General features: G+C 40.2%; 1 protein-coding gene across 3 annotated transcripts; it reads right to left on the bottom strand.

Moving 5' to 3' along the window:
• Positions 1-246: 246 nt before the first annotated feature.
• MRPS31 (mitochondrial ribosomal protein S31) lies at positions 247-25,995 on the bottom strand. 3 transcript variants are annotated; one of them, XM_065896169.1, is made up of 7 exons: positions 25,790-25,995; positions 21,979-22,263; positions 16,671-16,829; positions 15,755-15,895; positions 12,911-12,990; positions 9,615-9,758; positions 247-547 (listed from the first exon to the last, which is right to left on the bottom strand). In XM_065896169.1, the coding sequence occupies exons 1-7, from the start codon at positions 25,912-25,914 to the stop codon at positions 318-320; spliced, it is 1,164 nt and encodes a 387-aa protein (XP_065752241.1). In that variant the 5' UTR covers positions 25,915-25,995; the 3' UTR covers positions 247-317. The 3 variants fall into 3 exon arrangements, with proteins under 3 accessions (XP_065752241.1, XP_065752242.1, XP_065752240.1); XM_065896170.1 differs by having other exon boundaries at positions 16,671-16,826; positions 25,790-25,924; XM_065896168.1 differs by having other exon boundaries at positions 12,911-12,984; positions 25,763-25,914.
• Between the last annotated feature and the right edge of the window lie 1,944 nt (positions 25,996-27,939).

Raw genomic sequence — 27,939 nt, forward strand, 5'->3', positions numbered from 1 at the left:
TGTATGGCGACTTATATTTCAAAGAAGTATGGTCACTGAATGAAAAGAAAAAGGTTACAGGAAGTCGTCTTAAACTTATTAGTAATTCTAAGATACTCTTTTTGTTTAGAATTACTAGTTGAATCCATAAAAGCTGGTAACTTTTTTCCATGCAGGAATATTTTTCAGTTACCACTGTATATATACTTTTAAACAATTTAACATTTATACGATTCAAATCAGATGCAATAATGAACACAATATAGGAAAAGTTCTAGTAAAATTATTTAATTATAGTACGAATCTCTGACAGCTTGAAATAAGAATTTCCATGATCTTCAATTGAACTGTATGCCACTTTCTTTTAGAATGTCCCGTTTTTCATTAAAATAGTTCCTAAACCACTCTATATGTTCAACCTTCTGTTTAACACTCAGATACGGGTTTTTGGAAAGGCCACAGGTCACCAACTCCATGAAGTGGCGAATTGGTCCTTGTTTTGGAAAATCCTCCAGGTATTTATCCAGAAATATATGGTCATGAAATTCTGAACCATCATCATCAAAACCTAGGAAATGAGACAAAATACGTTACAATTTTGAATGTAAAGCCTACACTATAAAATTAACATTAATGAGGTAGTATAGTATTATAGTAAAGGCATGAACATTGGGGTAAAACAGAGGTTTGCTCACCAATTTAACAGCCACGTGATTGGGCAAATTAACTTCACTGAGCAACAGTTTCCCCAGGCATAAAATGAGTATTAAGACAGCACGTTCTTCATGGGGTTTTATAAAGTTAAATAGACATAAATCTTATAAAGCTCCTTTACAATGCTTAGCATACTACAAATATTCAAAATGTAGCAGCAATTACTACTAATGGATATTTTAATATCTAAAGAAACCACTAAGAAAACTATACAAACTACACTAAAAAAATACATAAAGCAAAATAAGATGGAATCCTTATATTCAAGCAGCTCATAGGAAGCCAAGAAAAGACAGAGGAGTGAGAAACAGAGAAAATGAACAGAAAACAAATAACAAAATGAGACTTAAATCCTAACAAATCAATAATTACTTTAAACGTAAATGTCTAAATATACCATCAAAAGAAAAACACAATCCAACTATATGCTATATACAAGAAACTCACTTCAAATATTTACCTATAACATAGGTAGGTTGAAAGTGAAAGGATGGAGGCAGACATATCTTGCTAACATTAATTTTTAAAAAAAGAATGCATGAGTGGCTATAGGAATATCAAAGTGACTTCAGAGCAAAGAAAATTACTAGAGAGAAAGAGGAACATTACATAATAAAAGGATCAACCCACCAAGAAGACAAAGCAATCTTAATTATGTATGCACCAAAGAGTTTCTAAATACATGAAAGAAAAGTTGATAGAAATAAAGTAGAAATTTAAAAAGCCACAATTACACTTGGAGGTTTCAAGACCCCACTGTCAACAACTGCGAGAACTACCAAGTAGAAAATTAGCATAGACACAGAAGAACTGAACAACATCAACCAACAGGATAGGTGACATCTACAGAACACTCTACCAGACTATTGCAGAATACAAATTCTTTTAAAGTATCCATGGAACATCCACCTAGTTTAACCATATCCTGGGTCACAAAACAAATGTCAACATATTTAAAATAACTGAAATAATATACAGTATGTTCTCTGATCATAAAGGAATCAAAACAGAAATTGGTAACAGGAAGACAATAGGAAAATCTTCAAACAGTTGGAAATTAATGTAAGTAATTCATGGTCATAAAGGAAATCTTAAAAGAAATAATATTTATTTATTTGGATTGCGGGTCTTTAGTTGTGGCAGGCGGGCTCCTTAGTTGTGGCATGCATGTGGGATCTAGTTCCCTGACCAGGAATTGAACCTGGGCCCCCTGCATCGGGAGTGTGGAGTCTTAACCACTGTGCCATGAGGGAAGTCCCTCAAAAGAAATTTTAAAAAACACATAGAATCGAATGAAAATACAACAAATCAAAATTTGTGGGACACAGCTAAAACAGTGTTGAGAGGGAAATACATAGCACTGAATGCACACATAAGAGAAGTCTAATCAATCATCTAAGCTCCCACTTTAAGAACCTAATAAAAGAAGAGCAAAATAACCCCAAAGCAAACAAAAGTAAGGAAATAATAAAGATAACATCAGAAATCAATAAAACTGAAAACAAGAAAATAGAGAAAAATCAAAGAAACCAATACCTGGTTCTTCACACGCACACACACAAAACAAAAAAACAAAAATTGATACATTTCTAGCAAGTCTGATAAAGAAAAAAGAGAAGGCACACACCAACAATATTAGCAATGAAAAGGGGGTTATCATTATAAATCCTGAAATCATTAAAGGGATAATAAAGGAATACTCCAAACAACCTTACACTCACAAATTCAACAACTTGAAAAAAATGGACAACTTAAAAAAAATCCATTGAACTACCAAAACTCAACCAAAATAAAAGATAACCTGAATAATCTTATAACTATTAAAGAAAAGAAATATGTAATTTAAAAGTTCTCAAACATTTAAAGAAAAACTAACACCAATTTTACACAATCTCTTCCAGAAACTAGAAGACAGGATACTTCCTAACACGTTTTATGAGACCAGCATTACCTTGTTAAAAAAACAAAGACAAAACAACAACCAAAAACAGGAGCAAGAGAGAGAGAGAACTACAAAACAATATCTCTAATAAACTTAGAGGAAAAACCTTTAAACAAAATTAGCAGACAAATCCAACAACGTATAAAAAGATTTATACACCAAGATCAAGTGGGATTTACTCAAGTAGGATTTTACTGCAAGGCTGGTTCAACATCTGAAAGTCAAGGTAATCTACCATATCAACAGGGTAAAGAAGAAAAATCGTATGACCCAGCACTCACTTTGATAAATATTCTCAGCAAATTAGGAAAAGAGAAGAACTACATCAACATGGTAAACCTGCAGCTAATATCATAGTGAAAGACTGAAGGCTTCTCCCCTAAGTTCCTGAACAAGGCAAGGAGATCAGCTCTCACTACTCTTACTCAACAGTACTGAAAGTTCCAGCCACTGATGAGGGAGGCAGAAAGAAAAGTCACGTAGATGGGAAAGGAAGACATAAAACTATTTGCAGACGACATGATTGTCTACGCAGAAAATTCTAAGGAATCTACAAAAAAACTCCTAGAACTAATTAGTGAGTTCAGTAAGGTTACAGGATACAAGATCATAAAAATAAGAATCACTATTTAAATTGGAAGACTCAACATAGTAAAGATGTCATTTCTTTCCAAACTGATCTACAGGTTTAATGTACTTTCTACCAAAATTCCAGCGAAGTTTTGCCACAGACAAGCTCATTCTAAAATTTATATGGAAAGGCTTAAGTCCTAGAAGAGTTAAAACAATCCTGAAAGAGAAGAATAAAGTGGGAGGAGTAATGCTAGGGCTGACTCTACAGCTACAGTACAGGCATGCCTCATCTCACTGTGCTCTGCTTTACTGTGCTTCACAGATATTGCCTTTTTTTTTTTTTGTACAAATTAAAGGTTTGTGGCAACCCTTTGTCAAGCAAGTATATCTACACCATTTTTTCCAATGGCATTTGCTTGCTTCCATGTCTCTATGTCACATTTTGGTAATTCTCACAATGTTTCAAACTTTTTTCTTTATTATTATATTTGTTATGCTGATCTGTGATTGGTTATCTTTGCTGAAGGCTCGGATGATGGTAAGCGTTTTTTAGCAATAAAGTGTTTTTTAGTTAAGGTATGTACTGTACTTCTTTTAGACATAATGTTTATTGCACACTTAACAGAATACAGTGTAGTGTAAACATAATTTTTATATGCACTGGGAAACCAAAAGACGCATGTGACTTGCGTTATTACAATCTTTGGTTTATTGCGATGGTCTGGAAACACGCCTGCAATATCTAAGGTATGCCTGTAATCAAAAGAGTATGGTATTCACAGGGAACTCAATACTATGTAATGACCTATATGGAAAAAAAATCTAAAAAATAGATATATGTATAACTGACTCACTTTGCTGTACATCTGAAACTAACACAACATTGTAAATCAACTATATGCCAATAAAAATTTAAAAAAAAATAGAGTATGGTATTGGCAGGCAGTAAGACACAAAGGTTGATGGAACAAAAATCGAGGACCCAGAAACAGACCCTGTTATGGACTGCCAACACATGGATCTTAGACTTCTACCCTGCAGACTTTGAGAAAGTAAATTCTGTTGTTTAAGGTACCTAGTCTGTGATATTTTACTATAGAAGTCTTAGCAGACTAACACAGATCCACATGAATATGCCCAACTTTTTACAAAGATGCATAGACAATTCAATGGAGAAAGGACAGCCTTTTTCAACAAATGGTGCCAGAAGAATTGAAAAAGAACCTCAACCTCATACAAATTAACAAAGAATGGATCACGGTCTAAACTATATATCTAACAGAAAAAAAAACAGGAAAATCTTCTGGTTCTAGGGCTGGCAAAGAACTTGACACCAACAGCAAAATCCATAAAAGGAAAAATTGGACCCCATCAAAACTGAAGACTTTTGGTCTGTGAAAGAATCTGTTAAAAGGATACAAAGACGGGCTTCCTTGGTGGCACAGTGGTTGAGAGTCCGCCTGCTGATGCAGGGGACACGGGTTCGTGCCCCGGTCCGGGAAGATCCCACATGCCGCGGAGCGGCTGGGCCCGTGAGCCATGGCCGCTGAGCCTGCGCGTCCGGAGCCTGTGCTCCGCAACGGGAGAGGCCACAACAGTGAGAGGCCCGCGTACCGCAAAAAACCAAACCAAACCAAAACAAAACAAAACCTAAACATGAAACTACCATACTACCCAGCAACTGCACTCCTGAGTATTTATCCCAGGGGAACGGAAATTTGTATTCATACAGAAACCTGTACATGAATATTTACAGCACCTTTATTGTAATAGCCAAAAACTGGTAACAGCCTAGATGTCTTTTATCAGGGGAATGGTTAAACAAACTATAAGGTACATTCAAACCATGGAATATTACTCAGCAATAAAAACAACAACAGCAAAAGACCCCTATTGACACACATAACAACTTGGATACATCTCCAGAGAATTAATCATGCTGAGTGGGAAAAAAAAAAGCCAGTCCCCAAAGGTTACATACTGTGTGATTCCATTTGTACGTCTTTCTTGAAGTGACAAAATTATAGAAATGGAAAATGGATTTAGTAAGATTGCCAAGGATCAGGGACTAAGAAAGGACGGCAGTGGGAGGTGAGTGGATGTCATTATGAAAGAGTATAAGAGAGATCCTTGAGGCGACAGAACTGTTCTGTATCCTGACTGTGGTCGTGATTACATGAATCTACATATGTGACAAAACTGCACAGAACTAAGCGCACAAACACACTCACACAAAGGAGTACATGTAGAACTGGTGACATCTGAACATGGCTGAAAGACACGGCTGCCGGCTGCCTGCCTGTGATACTGTGCTGTGGTTACGTGGGTGGTAACTACTAAGGGAAGATGGGTAAAGGGTATGTGAGATATTTATCATTTCTTACAGCTGCATGTGAACCTACAATTACCTCAAAATAAGTTTAAAAATGCTCTCTAATCACTTACAATTATCTTACACTTATTGCAAGAGATTTTTAAAATTTTTATTTGGACTTTAAAGATCTATTCATCATTCTTTTTTTTTTTTTCTTTTTTGCAGTGCGCAGGCCTCTCACTGTCGTGGCCTCTCCCATGGCGGAGCACAGGCTCCGGATGTGCAGGCTCAGCAGCCATGGCTCACGGGCGTAGCCGCTCCGCGGCACGTGGGATCTTCCCGGACCGGGGCACGAACCCGTGTCCCCTGCATCAGCAGGCGGACTCTCAACCACTGTGCCACCAGGGAAGCCCTATTCTTCATTTTTATAAAAACTAAAACACACAAGAAATAAATTAAGGCATTAGACTGCCACATGGCCACATACTACTCCTATGCTTGTATACATGCCCCTTTGCAATGTGCCTTTGCCATTCTTCCCATAAAGAGGTAGATACAGCCTGTTTCTCCAACCCTTAAATTTGAGGTTGGCCAGGTGACCTGCTTTGGTCAACGGGACATTACCAAACACAATGCAGACAAAGGCCTGAAAAGCGCTTGCACATCAGTCCCTGCTCTTCCTTGTGTTAGGAACTCTTCTATAGCCAGGTGAACAGCCCAGGCTAGCCTGTGAGATGATGAGTGACATATAACCCTCTTATCGCCTTCTCTGACAAACAACTAGACACCAACCAGCCAGCATCAACTAGACATTTGAGAGAAGCTACTCTAGAGCAACCCACCCCCAGCCAACCTGCCAAAACCAACCAGAAAACCCATAAGCTCATGAGCAGTTACAACTTAGCTGTTGTTTTAGTAAGTTTGGGGTGGTTTGTTATGTAGCAAAAACTGATTGACATGATCGGCTGAGGTATTCCTAAAACTTCTTCACATTCAGAATCCAACTCTTCTGAACTGGCTTTTCAACTCGGAGTTGTCAGCAGCCGTGCTTTCCAACTCCTATTAAGAACATTTGCGATGCAGCGTTTCTTAAGAGTGTTCCACTATGGCCTCTCTGGCAAATCTGGATGCATATCCACAACAGGCAATGACAACTGCTCCCTCACCGATGCCTGACTAGCATAACCAGGTGCATCGCGATCTCAGAGATATTTAAAACGGTGAAAGACAAAAGGAGTCATATTCAATGAAATACAGGGAAAAAGCTGTGCAGGAATTTTTTAAATGGAAGTTTTCTCTATCCTATAACCCCCCAAAGTTTCTACTCACATTTTCCCAGGCTAGTCACTTCCAAGACTAATCACTTCTAAGGTGTATATCCTTCTAGTCCTTTCCCTAAATGCATACGTATTTTTTAAAAATAAGACAAATTATTGTTTAAAAAAATCTTTCTCTGAATCCCATTCAGAATTCTCTATGGTTCTCAATAGTTTATACCACCAAGCAAGCATGTTGTTACTCCTTCACTTTTTTTCCTTTTGTTTTTAAGGCGTATGCACCTGGGGATAGGAATGGGAGAAATGCAATCCAGAGAGGTAAAAAATGAAAAATAAAAGCCTCGCTTTGCTAAAGGTCTTTTCCGTATTGTCAAACACTGCTAACAGTTTCCTGTGACAATTATTCTTTAAAAAAAAAAAACAACCCAATATGGCTAATGTGAAAAACAAGGCAGGTTTACATGTTCAATATATTTGAAAGAGTATGTTAGGGCTAAGACATAAGGTCTGTAGCACTGGAGACTTAATAAATCAAGGTGATAAGTGCTCTCAAAAATCCAAGGGTGACTTCTGGATTGAGATTTTGTTTTTGTTGTTAGTTATTAATATCCTTAGATGTACTTAAAATATAAGACTCAAGACAGAAAATTTTGCAAATCATTTTTAAAAACAGCTGTGCTAACACAAGTTCAATAATCAATTTATTAAATCATTAACAGATCGACTATCTCTGACATAAAGTTATAATGAGTTAATGGGTATAGCAATTATGACTATGCTATATTAGGTGGAAAAGCATCTAAGGGCATAGGTGATCTTATTTCTTATTACTCTTCCCCTAGATGAGAGATCAACCATCTTTTTAACTCAGAAGGTTCCAGCAGGGCGTAATGAACAGATCCTTCCTGAATAAGTCAACGAGTGAATGAAAGCCAAGTGGTACTGGCAAGTATAAAACAAAGGAAAAAACGAGAAAGAGATAAAGAGGGGATACTATATACAAAAATAAGTTCCAGATAGATTAAACAGGAAAGGGCTAACAGATCTGACTAGGTCCAAATTAAAATCACTGTTGGTTGAAGGCATTCTGAACAGTTAAAAGATAAGCAACAAGGACTTCTAGTTAAAATGTAGCAGATTGAACCCATGCTTTAAAAATCTCTGCTCCCCTGTAATATCTACTACATGGCAATAAAAGGAATAAAAAGACAAAGAGAAGAGAAGAAGAAACAATAACAGACAGGAGGTATCAGCAAAATGTTCGAGGAAGGACAGTGGACAGATAAGTAGTAACTGACTCAGCTGAGTCGAAGACGCTAAAACCAAATTAAGAAGCAGACTTCAAAGGCTTCGGGAATTGGCGGCAGCATATACCACTGAAATTAGGAAAGGGGATGAGGGACAAAAAAACAGAGGATTAAAACTGGTTTAGGGAATACTTAGATCTCCCATCTTCTACCTATATCTCTAGATGACTACACCATCCATTTCCCAAAGAAGATGGGAAGTTTACTTTTTGGGGAAACTAAAACAGAAAGAGGAATGAGTCACTAAATTGATAAGAAGGGGAATTAAGTGAAAATCTGTGTGCTGAATGGTGAGACATTCCATGCCGCCCCCCGCCCCCATCCTACCAGCTGGAGGAGCAGCTGGCTCTCTTTTTAGAAGAGAGTGTGCCAATATTTATTGCAATATAAAACACGCCTGTTGTTTGACCCTTGTAGGAACTGAAGTACTCAGACATATACAGAAGGATATGTATAGAAAGATTCACTACAGCTCCATCCATCAACAGGAAAGTGGTAAAATAAATTACAGTGCATTCATACAATGGCACACTATAGAATATGTAAAATAGTTCCATTTTATGGTCCCATATAGACCAAAACAACAGATAAATGTGAAACTACCATTTAAAGTGGACTGTGAGGACACTTATCAAACTATTGACAATGGTCGTTTCAGAAAAAGGGGAGAGAACTGAGAGGTAAAGGTATATTCTCTATTCTTCCATATTATTTAACTTTTTTGCAAGTAAACTTTAATATATTTATTTCTGTAATTTAAAATATTTTTTAATAAACAAAAGAAACATAATATAGTAAGGAGAAAATAAGAGAGTGTGGGAAATTAAATACAACAAGGAAATCCCAAATGGTGTACAATGAAATGTTTAGCTGATGACATCACGGGCGCCATAAAAAATAAACAGCATAGCAATACTGTTTTCCTTTTGATTGAGGAAGATGTAACACCGCTAGAAAAATCTCCAGGAAAGTAGATAATGTTTTATTCCTGGTTCAAAGCATCTAGGTATGCAGCCAAAGAATTTCAAAGCCTCCTAACCTATTTGTTTTGAGTGGCTTTGAATACAAGAAACTTGTGTCTCATTAATGCAACCGTTTTAAATAAAAGATACCAGCATAAAACTTGAAGGTTGTAATGTTCCCCAAAACTGTAGGATGATCTCATACCCAGTATTTAATGTATTAGAAGATTTACCAGGTACTCTCCTGCTTTTAGCAAGTAGAAAACTGTCATCATTTGTAGTTCTCAACACTTCTATGTCACAGAAATTCATGATGCATTTCTGCCATATAATTTTACTTCTTTATTTTCCTTATCCAACAACTAGAATTCAGTGAAATCGTAGCATTCTTTTTTAAAAAAACACTGTCAGATTTCTTTTAAGACATCACAAAGATGTTTACACAAAGTTTTGAAATTCAGGTAAATGTCCAAAACCTGCAACTGAACATCTGCCAGATTTAATCTCAATCATTGAGTTTTATAAACCTATGGCATTAAGACTTACCTGCTTCATTGTTAATTGGGAACTCCCACAATTTCCCCTCTTTTGTCAATTGGATCATCTCTTCAAAACCATTCTGAAAGGGCTGTTCATTGACTGCTGCTAACTGCTTAGCAAATTCTACATCCCAAAGAGAAGGTACTGCCTCTGTAGAATAAAACATCCAAATTACGCACAATTCCATATAAATATCTTTCTTTTTAAAAATGTTATCATCAGGGCTTCTCTGGTGGCACAGTAGTTAAGAATCCACCTGCCAATGCAGGGGACATGGGTTTGATCCCTGGTCCGGGAAGATCCCACATGCCACGGAGCAACTAAGCCCGTGTGCCACAACTACTGAGCCTGCCCGCCACAACGCTACTGAAGCCCACATGCCTAGAGCCTATGCTCCACATCAAGGGAAGCCACCACAATGAGAAGCCTGCACACCACAACGAAGAGTAGCCCCCGCTCGCCACAACTAGAGAAAGCCCATGCGCAGCAATGGAGACCCAACGCAGCCAAAAATAAATAAATAAAATAAATTTATATTAAAAAAATGTTATCAGCTCTGAATTGGTAATATATTTTCAGATCTTGAAGCTCATAATTAAACAGTATATAGGGACTTCCCTGGTGGCGCAGTGGTTACGAATCCACCTGCCAATGAAGAGGGACATGGGTTCGATCCCTGGTCTGGGAAGACTCCACATGCCTCGGAGCAACTAAGCCCGTGCACCACAACTACTGAGCTTGCGCTCTAGATCCTATGAGCCACAACTACTGAGCCCACACGCTGCAACTACTGAAGCCCACGTGCCTAGAGCCTGTGCTCTGCAACAAGAGAGGCCACCGCAATGAGAAGCCTGTGCACCACAACGAAGAGTAGCCCCCGCTCACTGCAACTAGAGAAAGCCTGCGTGCAGCAACGAAGACCCAATGCACCCCGAAAAACCCACAAAAAACAAAAACAAAACAAAAACCAGTATATAATGAAAGGTCACTCTTTGATAGCTAAAATTGAAACAAAAATAATATATAAAGACTACAACCACAATAATTGCAAGCCTTACTTTTTGTTTTTACTACAATGCTAGGTAATCAACCGCTAGTCTCACTGCCCCCTCTATTGGAAAGGAAAAAAGAAATCTCTATTCTGGTCACAGATCTTTTTATGACTGAATACTTTTTATACAACATGTGATTTAGATCTTTAAAGTCCAGTCTGTTTATCTTTATTTTTAGTCTGTTAAGATAAGTCACTAATGTACTACTAATGAAGACCAAATAAGTTAAATTAACATAATTACAATAACAATGACAATACTATTAATGCACACTGGGCACTTATTCTGTGCTAAATGCTTTTTATACATTAGTTCATTTAATCCTCACAACCAGCTCTATGAGTGAGGTAATATAGTGTTAGCTTTTTACCACCATCATATCACATGTTTCAATCATTTACTTGTTTTGGAAATTTAAGACATCTTTAAAGAATGAGTCACATTCCCACCAAACATCACTGGTGGAAATGTAATGGTACAGCTGCCCTGTATTGAATAAAAGAGTTTGGCAGTTTCTTAAGAAGTTAAGAATATACTTATCGGGACTTCCCTGGTGGCACAGTGGTTAAAAATCCACCTACCAATGAAGGGGACACGGGTTCGAGCCCTGGTCCGGAAAGATCCCACATGCCGTGGAGCAACTAAGCCCATGCACCACAACTACTGAGCCTGCGCTCTAGAGTCCACGAGCCACAACTGCTGAGGCCACATGCCACAACTACTGAAGCACGCACACCTAGAACCCGTGCTCCACAACAAGAGAAGCCACTGCAGTGAGAAGCCTGCGCACCACAATGAAGAGTAGCCACCGCTCGCTGCAACTAGAGAAACCCACGTGCAGAAACAAAGACCCAAAGCAGCCAAAAATAAATAAATAAATTTACTTTTAAAAAAAGCAAGCTGGCTCCTTCAAGAACCCAAGCACCTCTTTTGGCTGTTCATTAGGTGAACCTTAGCAGCTTCCCTGACAAAAAATTCCCCTTTTGGGGCAAGCTTAAGAGTTGCCACTTCAGGAATTCCCTGGTGGTCCAGTGGTTAAGATTCACGGCAGTGGCCAGGGTTCAATCCCTGGTCCGGGAACTAAGATCCCCACAAGCTGGGCGGTGCGGCCCAAAAAAAAAAAGAGTTGCCACTTCAACAGGGGAGAGGTGATCCATTCTCCACGCCTGTGCATTTTGCATTTCCTTTTCATCAATCATAGAAGACAGAATGCAGTTGTCACTGTACAAGAAGGGGGGGTTGTTCTCTTAGCTTCATCTTCAGCTTAAGTGAACAGTGATTGAATTAATGCCTTTCCTCCATGGATATTTATTTTATAGCTCGATTTGTTTAAAAAAGGATTTCAGATAACGGATTCCTATTATTTGTAAGCCACTTGGCTAGGGGCTATTGGGTATACAAAAATCAATGAGACCCAGCCCCTAATATCAAGGAGTTTATTGAATAGTGGGAAAATCAGATGTTTTTATAAGTAACTGAAAGATTAAATGAGCCACTGGAAGATGGCCTAGAAACTTAAATATCAAAAATAAAATTATTTCTACCAAGGTCCAAAAAGTTAACTGATAATCCTTAGAAATGAAAGTCACTTATAAGCTAAGACCATTTGTATGGAGTTTCTTCATTTATTTTAAGTTATCAGTAAAACAAATTTAATGTCAAGCAAGAGGACACTTATTTCTCTTTTAATTGGGCTTAAAATGGTGACTGTGAAGGATATGACTTCTTGCCGAAAGAAGAAAGGGGGAAGAACAGAGAACGAACACTAACTGTGTGTTAAGAAAAAAACACTACAAGTCTGCTAAATATATTCCCTGAATGCTCTCCTTCCCATCTCCTAAATAATCTCTAAATCACTTCAATAAATTAGCACCTATAAGTGCTATCTCCTCTTCTAGATAGTAAGCTGCCTTAGGGCAGACACCACAATTTATCTTTACATAATAGTGCAAAGGTGTGTTGCAAATAGTAGGTGATCATTAACGTTCTAACCCAAATTAGCAGCCAATCTATAGATCTGGATTCACGTGGCTGATGGTACTTACCTCCCATTGCCTCACGGGCTGCAGCATTTCAAGGGAGAAATCTGACCAACACTAACATGTCAACAGCTACGTTAATAAGCAAGATCCAGGTCAATGACAGGATGGAATATTAAAATACCCGATGATTACGCAATCAAAACACAAAGGACATTTTCCAAAGATGGAATGTTTACACCTGAGAAACAGTGCTGTTTTCTTAACAAACCTGTTTCAGGTGCCTCTTCAGTAACTGCCTTAAGCTCAAAAATATTGAGCCTCTTCCCCTTGAATATATTTTTCCTAAAACTGAAAAAGAAAAAAAATATTTTAATGAATATTTTATACACAGTCAACAAAAAATTGTTTGAGAAGAAAATTTTATATGAAATATTCAACGTAAAAATTAAAAATAATTCTGCTGCCCCACACCAGACATTTTAACTAAATTGCCACGTCTTTAGGACTGATAACTAAAAACAGGAACAAGTTCACCTGAATTTCTGCATCATAATACAACAAAGAAGTTACAACAATTTAACTACCAAAATACCTAATTGAAAAGATCAGCTTAATTTGCCACAATTTTTATTTGATCCATTTCATATTAAGGTTTTAGAAAACCTGACATTGTGGAAAGCTATTAAAATATGTTAAGTTAGAAGTTGTTAAAGTCAACATTTGTCTTAGTTTAAGGGTAAAAAACACTGCCTGCTTAACTATAAATTATAATTATAAAAGATTGCACAGGGGCTTCCCTGGTGGCGCAGTGGTTGAGAGTCCGCCTGCCGATGCAGGGAACACAGGTTCGTGCCCCGGTCCGGGAAGATCCCACATGCCGCGGAGCGGCTGGGCCCGTGAGCCGTGGCCGCTGAGCCTGCGCGTCCAGAGCCTGTGCTCCACAACGGGAGAGGCCACAACAGTGAGAGGCCATGGGAAGCCCTGGCAGGTGGATTCTTAACCACTGTGCTACCAGGGAAGCCCCACAGTTACTTTATAATAGAAAGCTGTCTGTATTTACATAAAGTTTCTGTTCTTTCTCTCCTTCAAGCCTATAAAGTGACAGTTGGGGAGGGGAACCAAATATTTAGCATGGTCTGACAAACACTAACTGAACTTCATAGCAGGAGGTGCTTACAGAATGTTTTCTGTGTGTTGTGTATTCCATGGGTTTTGTTCTATGTATATAACCTCAGGAACCTGAGTTAGCTCCTTCAGGGTGTTAGATTATTAATTTGTACAGGAAGATTGGAAAAGATGGTCAGCAGTTAACAAAGGAAGTTCAGGGGTTATAGTGACTTCAGAAGATTATTTGAATTACTAATTTAAAGTGATATTTTTATCTATGACATTGAATAAAGTAGAATGTGTACTTGGAGGTTAACTTATTAAATATTGCCCTGGGACTTCCCTGGTGGTGCAGTGGTTAAGAATCCGCCTGCCAATGCAGGGGACACGGGTTCCATCCCTGGTCTGGGAAGGTCGCACATGCTGCGGAGCAGCTAAGCCCGTGCACCACAACTACTGAGCCTATGCTCTAGAGCCCACAAGCCACAACTACTGAGCCCGCGTGCCACAACTATTGAAGCCTGTGCACCTAGAGCCTGTGCTCTGCAACGAGAAGCCACCACAATGAGAAGCCCGCGCTCCACAACAAAGTTAGCCCCTGCTCGCCGCAACTAGAGAAAGCCCATGTGCAGCAATGAAGACCCAACTCAGCCAAAAATAAATAAATAAGATAGAAAAGGCATTAAATTTGTTAAAAAAAAAACCAAAAAATACTGTCCCAAAATATTTAACTTTAGTCTTCTTTAAATCAGTCTTCTTTGAAATGATGCCATGCAACTACATCAGAATGCTATATTACAGATTGATTTTTTTTTTTTTTTTTCAGTACGCGGGCCTCTCACCGTTGTGGCCTCTCCCATTGCGGAGCACAGGCTCTGGACGCGCAGGCTCAGCGGCCACAGCTCACGGGCCCAGCCGCTCCGCGGCATGTGGGATCTTCCCGGACCGGGGCACGAAGCCGTGTCCCCTGCATCGGTAGGCATACTCTCAACCACTGCGCCACCAGGGAAGCCCTAGATTGATTTTTAATGATTCGAGCTGTCATCAAAAATTAGAAGGTGGTGAGGAAGAAGCTGAAAAAGTAGGGAGGGGGTTTATATGCATATAATGATTGCATTAAAAAGCGGCCTAGGACTTCCCTGGTGGCGCAGTGGTTAAGAATCTGCCTCCAATGCAAGGGACACGGGTTTGAGCCCTGGTCAGGGAAGATCCCACATGCCATGGAGCAACTAAGCCCATGTGCCACAACTACTGAGCCTGCACTCTAGAGCCCGCAGGCCACAACTACTGAGCCTGTGTGCCACAACTACTGAAGCCCGCAAACCTAGAGCCTATGCTCTGCTACGAGAAGCCGTTGCAATGAGAAGCCCGTGCACCGCAATGAAGACTTGCCCCTGCTCACCACAACTAGAGAAAGCCCGTGTGCAGCAACAAAGACCCAACGCAGCCAAAACTAAATTAAATAAATAAATGTATAAAAACACAACCAAAAAACTATGTAAGGCATGGCTTAGCATCTTTAAGAACTGCAAATTACCAAATTCAGATTGCCACAAATAACCTACTACTTTAAGGTATTATAATGGATCTTCTTTCTTTTTCTGATGGTGGGTTATTTCTCTAAGGTATGAAGAAAGATGATTATATATAGAGATAGAGTACATGAATCTACACTGTTAGGCACACATCAGAATGAAAAATAGTGTTTCTCGCAAAACATTCATTTGTTCAGAATTCAGTCAGCTCCACTTACTCTAAATCAGGAGACCTTTATTCACCGTGGGTAAATGTGAGGCAGGGCCCATTCTGATTTACGATATAGAAAAATGTAGGGCTGCGAAACCCAGTACATCTTTCCCTCTCTAGGAAATGGGACGTGGAGAGTAAGGAGACAGATATAAATGCATCCGTGACGCTCAGACACCCAACAGCTACAATATGCACAGCAACAAAGTAAATCTACAGTTCAACAAACAACACCAGACTGACTGCAGAGCCTGAGTACCTTCTTCTCAGATCAGCAGGCTTCGCTTGGCCAGCAAAATCGTCAGTCCCTTCATCAAACTGAATCTGATGCACTGGTCTTGGGCGAACTCTCGCTGTGGCAGACCTGGCAACTTTCATATCTGATATGATGTCAGTGAAACTGAAACAAGAAAAAGGTCAAGTGTGTTAGAAATTTTAGCTACAGAAGAGTAATAAACTTTCTTTTTTTTTTTTTTTTGAGTAATAAACTTTCTTAAACATGAGATTCATATCACTTAATTCTTACTTCACTTCTATGCACTAATACTGAACAAAAAATCATGTTTAAATAAAAAATTATATGTTGCCTATTAATACCACAGACCACTAAGATTGATGTGGCTTTCTCTCTTTTAAAGATGTTCTTCAGAAGTGTTCATTTAAAGCATAATTAAAAGTGTCCCTCATGAAATCTGTCAAACACCCAGACAAGTAGATATCAATATCTGTATACCTAGCACCTACATTAAAAACCTATATTAAAGTTGAGATTCAGCCATATTTATTTATTGCCTTGCATTTGTTCAAAGACAAATAAAATGCATGATCATATTGTGCATAAAACCAGCATATTATTTAACTAAAAGAAAAACTTCTCAGAGACATTGTCTTATTCTATTATTTATTTCTTTATTTTAAATAACATTACTGAATTTACCACTTTTTCAGGGACAAGAAATTATGTAACTTCTCAAAAGAAGTTTAACCATTCAATTGGTCTTTTAAAACTGAAATCTTACTTAACACACGAGTTTTAAAAGAAATCAAACTGCTAATACTTATGAGGCATATTTTATATATAAATGAATATATTATGTAATGTAGCTCATCACTCACATGGAGCCAGCCTATTTTGACATATCAGCATCACTGACACAGCTATTGGATTCACCAACCTAACTTTAGGTCTCTCTCCATCCTTCTGTGCCCTCGAGGCTTCCTCGTGCTGCTGGAGCTGCTTCAGCAGCTCCGACTTGGTCATCTGCTTGTCCAAAGGGAGAGAGTCTGCAACCGCGGAGGCAGCCGCCACCAACTCCGGGCTCAGGGACTCACTTCTGAAAGAGAACATGGAAGACAAATGAGAGAAAAGAGGCATTACTTCAGTGGAAAGTAAAATGATGTCTTGGGAGAAAACTTTTTGTCCTTCAAAAAGTATCATTCAATTCAATTTCTGACAAAATCAAGAATTCTTAACACAGCATTGTAAATCAACTATACTTCACTAAAATTTTTTTTAAAAAAAGAATTCTTAAATACTAGGTGTCGGTTTTATATAAATGTTACAATATTGAAAGTTAAAGTTAATGGATCCTTAATGAAGCACAATACGAACCCAGAGCAACAGATTAAGGTGGAGGAAGGAGGGATCAGCCTCGAAAGTGATAAATTAGTGGATTTTTAAGTTAGATGCCGTTTTATTTCAAAAACAATACAGGCTGCAAGCAAATATAAAAGTGGTTAAACCTGTTTATACAAGCTTTAATGGTAATATCCTCAAATTGGAAACAACCCAAAGGTCTATCATCAGAACAGATAAACAGTGATCTATCCATGCAATGGAACAGGACTCCACTCACTCCACAACATGTATGAAACTGAATGAAAGAAGCTGGATTAGAAAAAGTATATATGGTATGATTCCACTTATATCGAGTTCTAGAAGAGGCCAAACTAAGGTGAAAAAAAATCAGAACAGTGGCTGCCTCAGGACAGAAGGTTACTGATGGGGAAGGTGAAGACGGGAAATGCTCTGCATCTTGGAAAGCATGTGGGTTACATGGGCACATCAATTTGCCAAACTCCTACAGCTAAGATTTGTACACTTTAATGTATGTAAATTTTACCTGGAAAAAAGAAAAACATAAAATCACCACGTGGGAGATGGAAAGTGGGTGAAGGTATAGATGACAAGAATGGCAAGATTTGATACTTATCAAAACATCATACGATTTTGTTTACTTTATGTTTTAAACTTTCCATAAGCTAAAAAAAAAAGCTGTTCTTCAGTAAATTAGGGTAAGTTAGGAGAAAAATATGGCAGATATAAAAAGTTTTTTACATCACTGAAAATTGCCACCTCGATGAGTGGGATCCGAATTACTGTTCTACTGCACCTGGCTTTCTACCTTAGGAAATGATGTCTAACTTGCAAATCAAAGTTCCCACATCCCTGAAGCTGGGCCTCAAAGAGACTGTCAGAGCCTGGAAACGCTCAAGGACGCTGAGAGTGAGGGCTGTAGGAAAATCAATGTTACTGGAAGCTGGAGGAAAGGGGACCTTAATGAATAGGTAGCTGAAATCAGAGCAGGGAGTTGCTTGGTTAAGAGAATGTTACTTAAAGGAGGAGCTAGAAACTATGGTTATCACTGCACCCACCAGGGGTCTTGTAAGGTTTCACAATACATGCAGACTCACAAGACTACCACTGACGTGCCTGGCCCGGACTACTCAGAAAGGTAAAGGGCAGAACCACAGCAGGCTGGCAGGGCAGCCTCAGGTGTCCCTCTCGGGGAGCCCCTGCAGCACTCGCGGGTGACACGTCACACAGCCATCCAGGAGTTAGGATAGGAGACCCCCATCGCGCAGGCGCAGGAGGACCTTAGTGCCCCACAGGAAGCAGTACCTCTTGTAACAAGGCCACAGGCAGAGTATCTGTGGTCCCTACAAAGGACATGCAGTTACAAGAGTAACTGCGCTCAAGGAAGCCCTAAGTACACTGAACCATAAGGTACCTATAGTTCGCCCAATCCAGATGCAATCAGTTATTCAGGGGGTCAATTTTATCATGATAATGTTGCCTTCGATACAGCTGACAACTACAGTAATCAGGTTAACAGCTGTGGCAGATATTTTCATAAAACAGAGACAGCAGTGTTTCGGGTCCCACAAGCTCTTCCAAAACCTTGCTACAAGCCCATCTAGAGAGGCAATTTCCCCTCCCCCTGAAACCAGGGGAGACTTCGTGACTGCCTCAAGGAACAGAATGAGAGAGAAATGATGCCCTGTGACTTGTGAGGCTAGGCCACATAATGTGACACGACTTTTGTTGGGATCTCTCTTAAGACGTGTGTCCATGGACCCCAGCTCTCAGGTTGTGAAGAAGCCCAGGCCACTTGGAGAGGCCCTGGGTAAGTGTTCTGGCCAAGAGCCCCAAATACGGTCTCAGCCAACAGCCAGCATCAAGCACTGGAATGTACTGTACATGGGCAAGCTTTCAGAGAACTCCAGATGCCAGCTTTGAAGCTGCCCTTGCTGACGCTGAGTGGAGCAGACACAACTACGTGCAGCTCTTTGCCCAGACTGCAGAGATGCTGCCCCTAAGCCTTGGGATGGTTTGTTATGCAGCGATAGATAACTGGAACAGATTCTGGAGCCTGGAGCTTGGGTGCTGCTGTTATAAAACAAAAACAAAAAAACCTAAAATGTATGGGAGAGTTTTGGGTACTGGCAGAGGGGGGAAACCGGAGAGATCCTGAGGCAAGTGTTAGAGAAAGCTTCGGGCCTCAAAGAGACTGTTAGAGCCTGGCGGCCGCGTGAGGACTATAGGAAAATCAACATTACTGGAAGCTGGAGGAAAGGGGGCCTTTGTTTAGCGACATTATTGCTTGAAGTAATATGACAAATGAGAGAGATGCTCAGTGAACTGGACGACCTAGCAAGGAGCCTTCCAGACAGAATACTGAAGGTGCCTCTTGCCTTCTTAGTGGCCAATGGTAAAATGTGAGAGGAGAGAGAAGAACTGTCTCACATAAAGGAGCCAAGACCTGCTGGGATCAAAAGAAAACATTTCTCATTCTTAGCCCCTCCAGATAGCAAATGATGCTAAAATTTAGAAATGGCTTCTGTACAGAGATCAAATCCAGGGCAGCATTAGGAAAACGGTCTAAAGAGAAAGCCATGGGCATGACTGTAAAACCCTCTGTTAAGATCTTAGAAAGACTTAAGATGGTGCCTTAGAGTGCCCTTCAGACAACAAGAATTCTAGGAAACTTAAAGGTGTGGTCCCAGGGCCTCTCACAGGGAGCTCAATGTAGACCAGGACCCTGGTTCCCAAACTGTGCCCTAAGGCACCCTGGAGTACCATAGGGAAGTATCAGCCACGTCTGTCAGTGACTGTGTGAGCTACTAACTCAGGTAGTTCACAGTTTTAACATTAGACTACCGCATTCCTTTCAATGCCACCATATCTTTGTGAAGATGGTTCTCCAGCAGCTGCTGTGATGAAAAAGCAAGAACCCTTCAAAAATCAATATGGAACAGGAATGAGAGTGGCGGTGTCCAGTCTGACTCCAAGGCTAGGTCATGAAACGATACAAATTCCTAGGGGCTCGTTTTCCCTTGGGACACTCACCCTTGGAACCCAGCCACCATGCAGTGAGGAAGCCCAGGCCACATATAGGTGGCTCTGTAACGGTCCTGGCTAAGGTGTCAGCTAACAGCCAGCATCAACTGTCAGACCTGAGTGAGCAAACCCACAGATGATTCCAGCTCCCAAACTTCCAAGTCTTCCAGCTGAGGCCCCAGACATCACGGATGAGAGGTGAGCCTTCTCTACTGTACTCCGTCCAAACTGCTGACCCACAGAATCCGTGAGCGTGAAAAAAGGCTGTTTTGTGCTGCTGAATCTGGGGGCAATTGTTATGCATCCATGGTAACCGTATCAACATGGGGGAGGGTGTTCAACATATAATACAAATAAGCGAGCTAAAAGCGGGCCATGCGCGGGGCAATGATGACAGTACATCATGAATCAAAGACGATGGCCAACCAAATTCTCTGCATCTGGGATTCCTTAAAGAAAAAAAGCGGACTGGAGGGGGGTGGGAATCATTAAAAGATACATTTTAAAAAACTCAAAATAAATGTATCTCATTCACCAATCTTTTGATACAGGATCAAAGCCTCTTCTTTGAACACAGGACCACTGACAGAAGTTCCAAGGTATTGGTACATCTCTTATATGTATACTACACCCATAGTACATCCTCCAACATCGCCAATTGGTTTCTTTAAAGTGGAAACATGGAGCAAGAACTTAAAACGCTTACAAAGCAGTCTGAGTGCAGAATTTTCCTGGACTTTTATGCTTGTCTCATTCATACCTAATTGGAAAGCAACTTTAAAAATTACCTTTACTGAGGCTTTGCAAAGCAATCAACTCATTTTAACCATTTCATTAATAGTTAATTAAATTGTATAATTATAATAAAAAGCAATATGAATCATAAACAGGTCTGGAAGCTGGGAAAAAACCTTACTCTTCATAAGTAATTATAAATGTGTGTCAGAGTATTACCTAATTATGTATGTATATATTTTTTATTTGTTTTATATTGTTTCTAAAAAGGAGGAGAAGGTACTTAACACGGGCGTTTCCTGTTTGAATTGTTTACTCTCTACCACTCGATTATGCTTTCCAGTGGTAGTTCAGATACAATATGATACAATGTAGAAACTAAGCAGTTCTGTTAAAATGTTAAGTCATTCTGGGAATAGAAACCTACACTATCTGTTTATTCTGCTAAGAGAAGTCAGAGATGGGGATCTTAAAGCCACATTTCTTATTACTTGAATTGACTATGTCACATTATTTATATATAACTAAAACGAAATACTGCCATTTAAACTACAACACAATGCTAAAATATCACCAATTGCACGTAGAATCAGTAAAATATTATACTCTCTTGACAAGCACAAGTAATTACAATACTTTGAGGAAACCAGGTAAGCTGAGAGCCCTGATAATTACTGGTCAAAGGAAGTAATATAAAACAGCTGTAATTAACATGTCAAAATTCTATCCTAGATGGATTTTTTTAAAATGAAATTTCAAATAAAGAAGTCCTTCAGGGACACAAAGCAACCTTCAAATCAGGATGTAAATAATTTGTTAATTAACAGCTTAAAGAAGCAATTAAATGCAGTTAATAAGTGATGAATATGTAAGAGAATGTGGAATTCTCAATTAGATCACTACTCTTTCCCTCTCTCTAGACTCCATACAGATATGCATTTATTTAAATATAGAATAACAGTATTTCTCATTTACTTATTAGTCTCTGTGTTTACAAACTAATATTTAGTCTTCATTAACTCTATCTCCAATGTACTCTAATTTAAAATTTTTTTTTCTAAAAGAAAAAGACTGGAGTTTCAAAAATTACTTTCAAAGAAAAACATTCAAATTGCAATTCAATTTACCTCTTTTGGGGGGCATCTTCTGGAGCATTCTGACGTCTGACAGTTGAAGCCTCCAAACTTTTAAGTTGTCTTCTGTTGGGTGGCTTTGTTGTTTGTACATTTACTGCGCTTAATTCAACTTTCATTCCCTTAAGAATATTTACCAAGTCTTTTTTCGTATTCTCCTTTACACTGTGTTGGCTCTCTGTCTCCTTGGAAATCTCACGGGTTGGAACAGACTGATCATCTTTCTTGCTATAGATCACGCTGTTAGTGCCAAAATATCTTTGGATATTATTTTTTGTCCTGAAAAGATTAAAGAAAACAAAAAAAAAACCACTGCAAAATAATAACAGGGCTCAAAGTTTTTCAATTAAACCCTTCCCTTTTGCTTATTACTGTTATCAGCAACTGTAAGGACAGCAATTTAACATTCACTGAACATATACTATGTGCCTAGTCTTGTGCAACATTTTATGTACATTTTCTCATACCCACATCAACTCCAAAAGGTAGGTATTATCCCCATTTTGCAGATAAGGAAACTGGAAACCAGAGTAACTTAGCCAAGGTCATGTAGCTCGGAGCTCACTAAGGCCTAAGACCCGCTGGTGAGCACAAATGAGTTACAGGTGTGCTGAAATACTGACCACCTGGTCCTTGAAGTGGCTGGGCGAGGAGCAGGGCCGCTGGTGCACCTGTCTGCTGCTGCCTCCCATTTATCTCAAGGTCTGGTACAAATATCATCGTCTATGTTCCATGACATTAAAAAAGTTGCGAAACACTGACATGGTTAATAAATTTCAACGTATTATTCTCAAACCCCAAACTGACAGACTGCCAAGTCCTTGCTCTTAACATGATATAAGACCTCTATAAAACGTCACAATTAAACAATATGAAAATAAAGAAATTTCTATCAGTAAAAAAAAGGTTACTTTCTTCAAACAAATTCCTGGGTGTGATTCTAATCTATTCAACTTTCTCATTGAGCTCCATGCCATTTAACTGATCACTATCTGTAAACTAAGCTAAACTGGAACAGGAAAAAAGAACATTCAGTGGCTCGAGCTGTCACTCTGCTTTCTTCTTTACATTTATTTGTGAAAAAGAACAACACAAACAACCACATCTATTTCAAACTCATGCAAAAAAAGACTTCCCAATTCTAAGGAACCCAAATATCTAACTTTATTTTGTGGCATTAAGAACCTTTTGATAGTTAATGTTGAAGAACTTTAAAAACTAATGAATGTGCTAGTTTCAGTAAGAGGGTATAAAGTACAAAAAGTCATTTATTAAATATAATGAATATCTACTCTGTGCTGGGCACTATACTAGGCATTGATGATGCCTTAGTAAATAAAAATTTCATGGTGCCTATTTCATGAAGCTAACAGGCTAGAGCACTGTTTCTCAAACTTTAATACGCATAATAACTACCTAAAGGACTTGCTGAAACACAGATTCTTTGGTTCCACCAAGGAATTCTGATTCAGTAGCTTTGGGGAGGAACTCAGAGTCTGCATTTCTAACAAGTTCCCAAGTAATGCTGATGCTGCCCAACAGAGGCCCACATCTGAGTAGCTATGTTACACATGCCATTTAATCCTTACACTCTTACAGAACAGGTTTTATTATTCCCATATTATAGAAGAAACTGCTGCTCAAAAAGGTTAAATTAGTGGTTCTTAACCTTTAGAGGTTATATGAATCACCTGGGGAGCTTATTTAAAACATGGATTCCTGAGATTCTCAGTTGGTAAGTTTGGAATCAGGCCCAAAGATCTGAATTTAATCAGGACCTCAGGTGATTCTGGTGCAACTGATCTCAAGAACCTGCATCAGACCCTGGGTTAAATAGTATCTCAAGTTCTCGAAGCTAGTAAGTGGTAGTGCCAGATGAGGGAGGCTTTAATGAAAAGAGAAATGGCTATTTCCAAAAACGCTGAAACAAACTATTTGATCTGCTCATAAAAATGTCAGAGGCTAACACATCAGACACTTAAAACTCAGAATGAAAACCAACTGCTTAACCAATATCCTTATAATCAGTACACAGGGGACTTCCCTGGTGGCACAGTGGTTAAGAATCCGCCTGCCAATGCAGGGGACACGGGTTCGAGCCCTGGTCCGGGAAGATCCCACATGCCGCGGAACAACTAAGTCCGTGCACCACAACTACTGAACCTGTGCTCTAGAGCCTGTGTGCCACAGCTACTGAGCCCGTGAGCCACAACTACTGAAGCCCGTGCACCACAACAAGAGAAGCCCCGGCAATGAGAAGTCTGTGCACCGCAACGAAGAGTAGCCCCCGCTCGCCGCAACCAGAGAAAGCCTGCGTGTAGCAACAAAGCCATAAATAACGCAGCCATAAATAAATAAATAAATTTATTAAAAACAAATCAGTACACGGACACATTATAATATTCAATATGTGGTACCATTGAATTTAGGAAAATGCTCTATTATTTTACATGTGAAAGTTAAATTAATACTAAAGGTATTATAACAGAAAGGTGGCAATCAGGAGAAAGAATCTCACATATAACCCGTACTTCAATGTTTCCTTCCAAGGCTGCTCTAGTACTACAGAAAGTAACCTATATTTATACCAGGAAAATCATGTATAAGGAAGTAACTCCATAACACTAAAATAATAAAACTCTAGCCCTAACCTCCCACCTGGGCTTGTTTCCACTGACAGCATCTCATCAGCACTTCAGAAATGCAGCACATCCAAGACCACATTCGAGAGCTTGCCTCTCAGGCTGACTTTCCATTTTTCACTCTTCTGTACTGAAGGGGCCTCTTACCATAAATAGCTATTTTTGTATTCTAAAAATTATGACGTATTTTAAAAGCCTTCTCAAAGCTGGTCCTCATTCTTCTGTTAACATTAATGGTACCCTAATCCTCCCAAGCAGCCCGCTGAAATCTTTGCTCTGACTGCCCTACCCTTACCTCATCATATATCACATCCTAGCAATTTCACCTGTGAATTCTCTTCCATCCAGCTACTTCTTCCCATCCCCACTGCTCCTAACCTGCTTCAGGGCTGTACTTAACCCAAAGGGCCCCCAACTGATCTGCATGGAATATATATGCAGGAGAATTAAGTTTTCATAATCATGAGAGTTCTCAGAGAATAAATACCAACACCAAGTATGCTGCAAATCTTCTTCTTGCCTGGCTAACTCCAACCCTTGGGCCCTCTTTAGGTTTTATCAAGCTTCTTTTCCCGAAAGGATACTCTGAACCTCTCCTGCAATGGTCAGGCGTCTCGATTTGCTCACCCAGCAATTACCAGTTCAATGAATTCTGTGGTACTCTGCGCTACCTACACTATCTCAGCGATTACTCCACTATGCTTGAATTGCCTATGTGGTGGAACTCTAAGCTCGGCGATGGCAGGACTGTGTTACTCGGGGCTTAACCCCAGGGCTGGCACACGGTAAGCGTTTTCAATAATGAAGGTAAAAATGAAACCATCACAGACTTGGGAGGCAAAAAATTTTTAAAGAATTAAAAAATAAAACAAAACAACTTCACTTTCTGGAACCTGGATAAAATGAGAGAAGTGGCAAGAGAGATGAGGCACGGTATGTAGCAGAAAGAGCACAGGGCAGCGGACCAGCTGTCACCATGACCTTGGGCAAGTCATTTTATCTTTCTGGGATTTCCCTTTGCTCAGATTTAAAGCGACGGCTTCTAAGACCCCGCGGATCATAACACGGGCTCCAGGAAGCCGGAGAAAGAGAACTGAATGTGCAGGAGCGGGGACAGGGGTTGCCTGAAGACCTGCCGGGCCAACAGCGCTGCAACGCGGTACCTGACAGTTCCATGCGGAGAAGCGAGTAGCACGACGGCGGCCGCCGATACCTCTGGGCCTCCGGAGCACAAAGGGAGGCGGGAAAGGGGGCGAAGAGGGAGGAGAGCCGAGACCCTCGGAAACATTGCGGAGAAACAAACAGAATTGGGCGCACAGGGGCGACGACGCGTCCTCTGACAAACACGCCCCCCCGCTCCCGCTTCCGTTCCCCAACCCGACGCGCTCCTCTCGTTCGTGTGCCGGCTGACAACAGGGGCTGCTAACTGTGTTCCGGGTTCGTCCGCGGCCGAGCCCGCTGTCTCCAGGCGACTCCTCCCCCGCTCGGCGATTCTGGCCCCATCCCAGAGGTGGAGTCAACTGAGGTCAGCAAGGGGGTGGCGCTGGGGACGCGGCCCTGACCCGAGGATTGAGAGTGGAGGGAGCGATCGACTGTGCAAAATACTGCTGATGGGGCCAGTAAGATGAGGCGCAGAACGGCGCCTGCTGTGCGGCGTTAGGGGGAGAGGATCCACAGCGTTCATCATATTCTCGAAATGATCCATGGCCACCAAGGAGGTTAAAAAAAAAATTAACATGGGACATGCTGTCCGGTAAATTAGTATTTCTTTTCAGTCTGTTTTTGACGGAGAGTCAAAACATGAGACATATATGTTTCATTGATCTAAAATGGCCTTAGAAATTAAAAAAAAAAAATGCAAGAGAAAGACCTGGATTTCTCCTGTCCCGAATGAAGGCAGTGAACAGTGGCCCAGAAGAGATGAGGGATTCTCAGATCTGGAAGGGCATGAGCGTACACACCCGGGTGAAAAATGCCGTCTAGTAGGTCACATGCCAACCTCTAGCTTAGAATTCCATACTGTCGGCTGAATATTGGCATCAACATTTTCCCTGACGCTTCAAAAAAGAATCAAGATTGGTGGAGAATTTTTTAAAATAAATTTATTTATTTTATTTATTTATTTTTGGCTGCGTTGGGTCTTCATTGCTGCGCGTCGGGCGTTGCCGTGCTGGGGCTTCTCATTGAGGTGGCTTCACTTGTTGCGGAGCACGGGCTTCAGTAACTGTGGCTCTCGGGCTCTACAGCGCAGGCTCAGTAGTTGTGGCGCAAGGGCTTAGTTGCTCCACGGCATGTGGGATCTTCCCAGACCAGGGCTCAAACTCGTGTCCCCTGCCTTGGCAGGTGGATTCTTAACCACTGCGCCACCAGAGAAGCCCTGGTGGGGAATTTTTTGTGATGCTGAAAACACAGGTTACATTGAACAGATCTTGCTAAGATCCACTAGCCCTGGCAGAACTTTTGTGACAATGCTAAACACAGTACACTCAAGGATGCTTTCCTTTTTTTTTTTTTTTTCTGTCTACAGGAAATGCACTCTGTTTGGGGGTGGGGGGTGTTTGTTTTTCCTCCAGTTTTGTTGAGATGTAATTGACAAGCAGCACTGTGTAAGTTTAAGGTATGCAGCATAATGATTTGACTTGCATACATCATGAGATGACGACCACAATCCGGGTAATTAATAGAGGAGTTCTAACTGGCCACGGATTAAACCACAAGAGAACTTCAATACATTCTGAGAAAAATAAGAATAGATCTGCCCTTTGAAAAACCGTAACTTGTGCAATTGTCCAGAGCAATCATTTATGAAAGTGACAAAAACATAGCCTAAAAGAAAATGTTTTTCATCTTCCTTCTCTTCTGGCGTTGATTCACCAGTCATTTTCTTCCCAGTGCCCCCTTGAAGTGCACTTTCTAGAGCAATGTGCCTTGGGCAAGGGGCAGCAAATCAACTGAAATAGGTCCTGACGTACATCAGTGACTTTGACCTAAATGTCTCATGAAATTCTGCACTAACTGACTCGATAAGCCTGCCATGAAAATGAAAAAAACAAAATCATTCTATATCCCAGTTATCGATTGCTACATAACAGACCACCCCAAAACTTAATTAAATGGCTTAAAACAACAATTTATCGTCTCTCATGGCTCTCTGGTGGACTGGGCTCAGCTGGGTGGTTCCTGCTTGGGGTCTCTCACGTGGTTGCAGTCAGATAGCAGCTAGTTGGATGTCCAACGTGGCTTTTTCATTCACATATTTGATGGCTTAGCTGGAATGGCTGGAAGAAATGGGCTGGCTGGGCAACTCTCTCTC

Source organism: Phocoena phocoena, chromosome 18 (assembly GCF_963924675.1).
Source record: "Phocoena phocoena chromosome 18, mPhoPho1.1, whole genome shotgun sequence".
NCBI classification, from domain to species: Eukaryota; Metazoa; Chordata; class Mammalia; order Artiodactyla; family Phocoenidae; genus Phocoena; species Phocoena phocoena.

Bases quoted from the DNA above. Each gene is read 5' to 3' on its own strand.
- MRPS31 (XM_065896168.1), bottom strand. From the start codon at position 25,914: ATGTTTCCGAGGGTCTCGGCTCTCCTCCCTCTTCGCCCCCTTTCCCGC. The intron at 9,759-12,910 runs GTTTGTTAAGAA...TTTATTCTACAG, and splicing joins TGAAGAGGCACCTGAAACAG to AGGCAGTACCTTCTCTTTGG. The intron at 548-9,614 runs GTAAGTCTTAAT...CTCATTTCCTAG, and splicing joins CCCAATTAACAATGAAGCAG to GTTTTGATGATGATGGTTCA.